At 37.7% G+C, this 7,048-nt stretch overlaps 1 protein-coding gene across 3 annotated transcripts in view; it reads right to left on the reverse strand.

The window, feature by feature from the left end:
* The window catches only part of LOC106872482 (chromodomain-helicase-DNA-binding protein 8), a 99,063-nt gene that overhangs the window by 48,198 nt on the left and 43,817 nt on the right, over window positions 1-7,048 (reverse strand). For all 3 annotated transcript variants that reach the window (XM_052974037.1, XM_052974038.1, XM_052974036.1), the window contains exons 20-25: window positions 6,673-6,843; window positions 5,740-5,919; window positions 5,326-5,430; window positions 3,348-3,625; window positions 2,421-2,508; window positions 538-640 (exon numbers count right to left, since the gene is read on the reverse strand). In XM_052974037.1, coding sequence (XP_052829997.1) covers window positions 538-640; window positions 2,421-2,508; window positions 3,348-3,625; window positions 5,326-5,430; window positions 5,740-5,919; window positions 6,673-6,843 — 925 coding nt within the window. The remainder of the gene's footprint in view (window positions 1-537; window positions 641-2,420; window positions 2,509-3,347; window positions 3,626-5,325; window positions 5,431-5,739; window positions 5,920-6,672; window positions 6,844-7,048) is intronic.

The following is a 7,048-nucleotide window of genomic DNA, read 5'->3' on the forward strand; positions in this document are numbered from 1 at the left end:
CCCCCCCCCCCCCACTCAACTCAAAACAATATCTGTCTCGCGATTTCTGGGTTATTTCCCTTCATCAGTACAGAATAATTGTTTGGCTGGAGACGATGTCTCCTGGGGCTATAAATTACAGCAACATTCATCTTAAACCAGGACTGCCATATTATGTTGGCAAATTATCTTTACTCAACACATGCCCATACCACCACACTCCATTCCCCCTCGCCAGCCATTCCACCGATTCCTCCAACCCCAGCATCCCCATCGAGCCCTCAGTCCTCCTCTTATCAAACAGCCCCACACCACACATTTCTCTCGCCATTGCTCTCTTGGTCCTTCTCAAAATTACCATATCCACCCCCTCACTCCCATACAGCATGCAACTTCTATAGACCCTTCCTTTCATCTTCAATGAGAACCCTTTCCCATACAACAAGGCTCCACCTTCCCTGCACTGCACCCAGCCAAGTCTCGCTCTTGCTGTCACATTCACCCTATCTCCCAAATAACAAAACCCTTTGACACAAGACGAACTGCATAACTTCATACCTGAATGGTTCTTTAGAGCACATGTACTGGATGGAGTGACAAGATCCCAAATAAAGTTCTTTATCCTTTCATCGCCCTTATAAAACTTCAAGCTGTACAGAAGCTGTCAAGAGAGAAACATAAACACAACATAGAGTGAGATGAGGTAGGGGGGAGCAAGGGGGTTAATGGCACAAAAGAGAATCAAAGGAAACGGGAAATAAAGAAACTCAAAAGCAACAATGACAATGGTAACAATGCTTTCTTGGATTAGACATGTGGTTCTTTTGACTCAAGTAATGATCACACAAAGGAAGGAATGAAAGTTGAAACCTGGCAGGATTTCAATATGGCAATGGAATCTGTATGTCAAGACGTTTGTGAAGTGAGCTTATGTGTACAGATGAAAATATCCTATAGACTGTTGAGGACAGCTTTTAAAAGATCTTACAAAACACATTTTAAACAGTCAGCCACAGATACCATATACACTCATACCTACTCACCCGCACAACGCCCAACTAATTAGGGAGAGAGTTAGTGTAGACAAGATGCAGTTTGGGTTTGTGCCAGAGAGAAGCACCACTGATGCTATATTTCTGGTAAGACAGCTGCAGGAGAAATACCAAGCCAAAGATAAACCTCTCTACTTGGCCTTTGTTGACATGGAGAAAGCCTTTGACAGGGTCCTCACAATCCCTTATCTGGTGGCTAATGTGGAAACTAGGGATAGATGGGTGGTTAGTGGGAACTGTACAAGCCATGTACAGGGATGCTGTCAGTAAGGTGAGGGTTGGCAATGAGTATAGCGATGAATTCAAGGTACAAGTAGGGGTTCACCAAGGATCCGTCCACAGCCCTTCTTGTTCACCATAGTCCTCCAGGTGATAACAGAAGAATTCAAGACAGACTGCCCCTGAGAGCTCCGCTATGCTGATGATCTTGCTCTTATAGCTGAGTCACTACCAGCACTAGAGAAGTTTCAGGTGTGGAAGCAAGGTTTAGAATCAAAGGGCCTTAGAGTTAAACCTAGCAAAAACCAAAGTCTTACTAAGTAGGAAGGCAGGCAAGTCACAAATCCCTTCAGGTTGATGGCCCTGCTCGATCTGTAGAAAAGGCATAGGTAGAAACTCCATAGGATGTACCTGGTGTAAGCTATGGACACATAAGAGGTGCAGCAATATCAGAGAAAGGTTAACAGGGAAGATAGCTTTTGCATGTGGCAGATGCATGGGAACTTGGTGCAGCCCCCTGGCTTACCAGTTTTCAGTCAAACCATCCAATCCATGCCAGCATGGAAAGCAGACGTGTGATGATGATAAATTCAGCTGGGACTCAGTACGTAAAATTATACTTCATGTATCTGTTTTGCTATCAGCAAATAAGTATTAAAAGTGTAACGTATCAAATTAGATATTATACACACTCTCTCTCACTCTCAAACACACAACATGCTTCCATAAAGTTTTCATTGACTAAATGTTATCCACAAGGCATTGATCAACCCAAGGCTATAACAGAAGACCCACGTGTGGGTATGAACTTGAAACCATGTGTTTGTAAAGCATCTATCACAGTATTAAAGGATATATCTATAGAATCATTACATGGCCAATACAGGAATTTTGTTTCCTTAAAGGATCAATAAGTTATCATTATTGTAGAAGAGGGATAAAGTTATTATTGTTATACATTTTATTAACTCCAAAGAGACAAAGTTAATCCGAGTCAAACTTGAACTTGGAGCACAAAAGATTAAACTGAATACACAGAAGACATTTAGTTTTAAATTATTTCTGTTAATGATTTGATGTTAGCATTGTGAAATGCTGTCACTGTGAGAAGAGAAGACATCACATTTACAAAACGGGAAACTTGAATAGAAGACAAAACATTCAGCTTACCAAGGCTCTGGAGATGGTTTCTACATCAGTTTCTGTTAACTTCCGTTTGAAACGACCATGGAGGAGAATGTCGTTCCATCGGCCCCAGCTAGAAACAAGAGAAAATCACTTCAACTGAATTATCATCATCATCATCATCAAATAAAAACAAAGATATAAAGAATTATTATTATTATTATTATTACTGTCATTGTTACTGTTGTTATTGTTAAAGCAGATCCATTAGCTAGAGAAAATGCTTAGCAGCTCTGTATGTTCTAAGTTCAAATTCCATGAAGTCAAGCTTGCCTTTCATTCTTCCAAGGTCAATGATATAAGTACCAGTCGAGTACTGGAGTTGGTGTAATAAACTCGCCCCACCCCCTCACAATAAAATTTCAGGCTTTGTGCCTTTAGCAGAAAGCATTATTGTTATTATAATTAATATTATTAAGTTACTAAGTCATTAAATGCTGAACTATTAACTATGTTAGTGATCTGAGGGCCTCATTGACACCAACACTGCACCACACAAGTCAACGAGTTGGTATCTATGTGGTTGGTAACCCTATCTTCAAATCACACCTCTCTATGTTAAGAAAGGATGCATTTGATAATGTAGCCCTTGATACAGTGTCTGAAGAAAAAAAAAAAAAAAAAAAAGAAAAGACGGATATAGCTGGAATGTTTTTTAATCATAGGTTTGTTCAACACAGGTCAGCCTAGGATTAAAAAAAAATTACACACACACACAATTAATCAACACCAGCAGAACTTATGAGCTGAGCAAACAATACAAAGTATAAAACTATTTGTTTGTCCAGAGACATAACAGAACTGCTGTGAGACACAACACACAATCAATTAATTTAGTCTTATTATGTTACAGTTGTTACACTTCATTTTAAAGAATAATGACAAAAATAAGCAAAACTAATTTTGACTTACCCGTATACTAGGAGGTTCTTCTCCACCTTGAACAGCTCTGACCGAGAATAACCATCCCCAACCAGCTCATCTGCTTCATAATCTTCATCAAAAATTTTCTTCCGACCACTGCCTTTTTTCCTGCCACGCTTTCTGCCTTGGCTCACCGTTTTCCTCTCTTCACCACCAGACTCTTCGTATTCGCTATCAGAATCAATATCAGACATTTTGAAAAGATCCTGATTGCCATAGCGGGCAGTCTGGCGACGCTGACGAGGCTCTTCAATAATCAAGTTTTTCTGGGGAAAATGGAAAATCAAATATTCATAAAAGCCACCACAAACAGAATGTTAATTGTTGTGTTATGGCCTCCTAATTATACACTCTGGTTATTATTATACAACATAATATATTCTGCTTACATTCACCCACAAGGCTTTGATTTGCAAGGGGCTATAATAAAGGAAAATGGCCGAAGGTGGCACCCAGTGAAACTGAATCCCAAACCGTGTGGTTGTGAAGGAAACTTCATAACCACACAGCATCTACAATTATAACAATTGGATTTTTTTTTTATTCTTTCTAAATTATTTTGATATCTATTTAATGTTGACACCGCCAGTACATTCTGTGAAGTGATTGGTCATAAGAAAGGCATCCATGCCAACAAGATAGTCTCCTGACCCATCTTAGAGGACAGCAACCACAGAGAAGCCCTAACTGAAGCTGTGACAACCTGTTCAACCCATGCTCGACCATCAGAATGGATACAAAACAATGATAAAAATGATTGCGCTACGTTTTGTAAGCAACAGCTTCATTGGCTTCTAAGGGCCAATCACAGGTTCCCTACATTTATAATGGCAAGAGTTACAGGCAGAACCAACATTACAAATGATGTTTTTATTACAACAACGCCAGTCAATGGGTTTCCTTGCTTATAACTTGGGTGGTGTTTATATTGGCAAAATACACACAGACATAGAAGACAAACATCTGCACAGTTTCCGTCTACCAAATTTCATTTACAGTATTGATCACCAGGCGGTTATAGTAGAAGACACTTCCCCACACGGTGGGGACAAATCTGAAACAATAGGATTGTGAAGCAAACTTCTTCAACATAAAGCAAAGTCTGCATTCAAGTTTGTGTGAAATATTTATTTCTTTATTGCCCACAGGAGGCTAAACATAGAGGGGACAAACAAGGACAGACAAAGGGTTTCAGTCAATTACATCGACCTCCAGTGCGTAACTGGTACTTATTTAATCAACCCCGAAAGGATGAAAGGCAAAGTCAACCTCAGCGGAGTTTGAACTCAGAATGTAATGGCAGACGAAATACCACTAAGCATTTCACCCGGTGTGCTAACGATTCTGCCTGCTCACCAGCCTAAAAATATTTAAAAGAAATTTCACAAACGTTTAATTTTTAATTTAGGTTTCTTTTAATAAAGCTCCATATCTTACAAGTAAGAAAACAGGAAGTTTTGGTATTCATACTTTTTCCAAAACTTAACTTGCTGTCAGTGAAACAAAATGTCTTGAGCCAAGAACTGGATCTGTATCAATTCTCACTTGGAATTTATCCGTTGATCTACCAAAAGTTATAATTTAGAAGTTTATCTTTCAAGCTAATCACATACTAATCTTCCTTGTTTCTTGTTATTACAGACAGAGATACGCGTAAATTCGTTTTTAATTCCAGATTTGTTTACATTATGTTTACTTTAAGTCACATGACCTGGGGAAGATGGGTAAATCTATAAACTTTAATGAAACAAAATATGTCCTGCTGTAAACAGTCCATGCCAAACGCTGATTAGTCGGTCATGATTGAAGTGAAGTAGTTTATCTTTTGCTGTTCGAAGTGACCAACAAAAACCAATCAAAATAAACAGGTTTTGTTGCATGGACTGCAATATCGCTTGAACTCATAATCAAGCTATGATAACAACAAAAAATAGATATATACAAAAGAATAAGAACCAATGGTTACCTTTGATTGGGCAGTGTAATTAATTTCAGCTTTCTTGGCCCACTTATCCCAGAAGTGGGGATCGTCTATATCAATGTCGCTGTTATTTTTCATGCTGAAACTTGCCTATAGAAAGTAAGAGTCATTATTTGTAGAACTTTCAGGATTAAAAAGCATTATAGTATAAGATATGATAAATATAAAACAGTACAATAAAACATGTGTTGATAAAAACAGGTCAATTTTACTGGATACTAAATAACACAGGTGAAACGAATTATATTAGCAGGATGCACGTCTCTGATATCCCATTGAAGTGGACAAGATACAAGAAAGAAAGAAAGCTAAACAGACAATGTATAGACATCATCAAAGCAGACATAATATGAAATAAAAATGTAGGAGTCATTGTAACTCCTTGAAAAACGGACTTACCTTGGCAAAAGTTGATCCCTTTCCTTCACTGGCGATTTGTACAACACTTGTACGACTATTCAGAATGTCTTCAATATCCTCTTCACAAAACTTATCACCTGCATTGTCATCAGCCATCAAAGCTCCATATGCCCCTCGTTTCAGAAGATCCTCCACCTCGCGCTTAGACAGAGAACCACCCTGAATGAAAACAGCATTTAAAAAATTCTTTTAGATTAAAACAAGGCAACATCATGGCATATCAAAACATCTTGGCATTTAAGAATGTTGAATATTGAATCTCAAAGATCCTGGTTTAATTGGGACCCACTCAAGTAGTCTTGATTTCATACAAAGGCACAAAGCCCTTTTTCTAATTGATTAAAGAGACTACAGTAGAACTTGTTTTATCAAACCTGGAAAAATGAGAAGTAAATCTCAGCAGGATTTTAACATCACCATCATCATCATTAACATGGTAATGAAATAAACAAAATTCAATACTGCGAATACTTAATTTAAAACTCTGAGGACAAGATTCACTTTAATAAAACTGAATACCACTAATAAGTTTGTGAACTGTCAATTATATTAATTTACTGCACTAATTATCTACAATACTTAATTTCATCTTGCTCAAATCCAAGTTATAAAATTCCACTAAAGTCAATTTAAATTTTCAAATATCTTAATTGATAAAATAACTAAAGGATTCTCTCTCTCTCTCTCTCTCTCTCTCTCTAAAAATGAATCTCTTTGCAAAGCCATAAAGAATCAATATTGAAAGAATTCAATAGTCTAACAACCTGTTGATGGATATCTCTAATCTGAAAAGAAGTTGTGTGCTTGGATTAACTGAACTCTTAAAAGTGGTACCTCAGCATGGCTGTAATGCAATGACTGAAAACGAGTCTTGAGGGAAAAGTAAGTGAAAAGCAAAGAAGAAGAACTCACCTGATTGCCAATTTGCTTGTCTGATGTCCCAACTGACTGTAAAACTGCCTTATCTAAAGCAAGTTTCAAGGAAGCTCTGTCAAACATCTGTCGCTCATATGAATTCCTGGTAATTAGTCGATAAACTTTAACAGCCTTGTTTTGTCCGATACGGTGACATCGCGCTTGAGCCTGGTCAGGAAGAAAACATTTTAGAAAATCTCTTACATCAAAGCAGTCTTTCGCTTCCACACAATGTTTTCCATGTTAAATTTTTTTACAATTATACACACTTCCCATCACTGAATAAACTGTTAATTAGTAACTAATTAATTAAGAGAGTGGTGCGAATAGATCTTATTATGGCCCAGGTGAAGGAAATAAACTAATGGTTACT

The sequence above is a fragment of the Octopus bimaculoides genome, chromosome 17 (genome assembly GCF_001194135.2).
Source record: "Octopus bimaculoides isolate UCB-OBI-ISO-001 chromosome 17, ASM119413v2, whole genome shotgun sequence".
Lineage (NCBI taxonomy): Eukaryota > Metazoa > Mollusca > Cephalopoda > Octopoda > Octopodidae > Octopus > Octopus bimaculoides.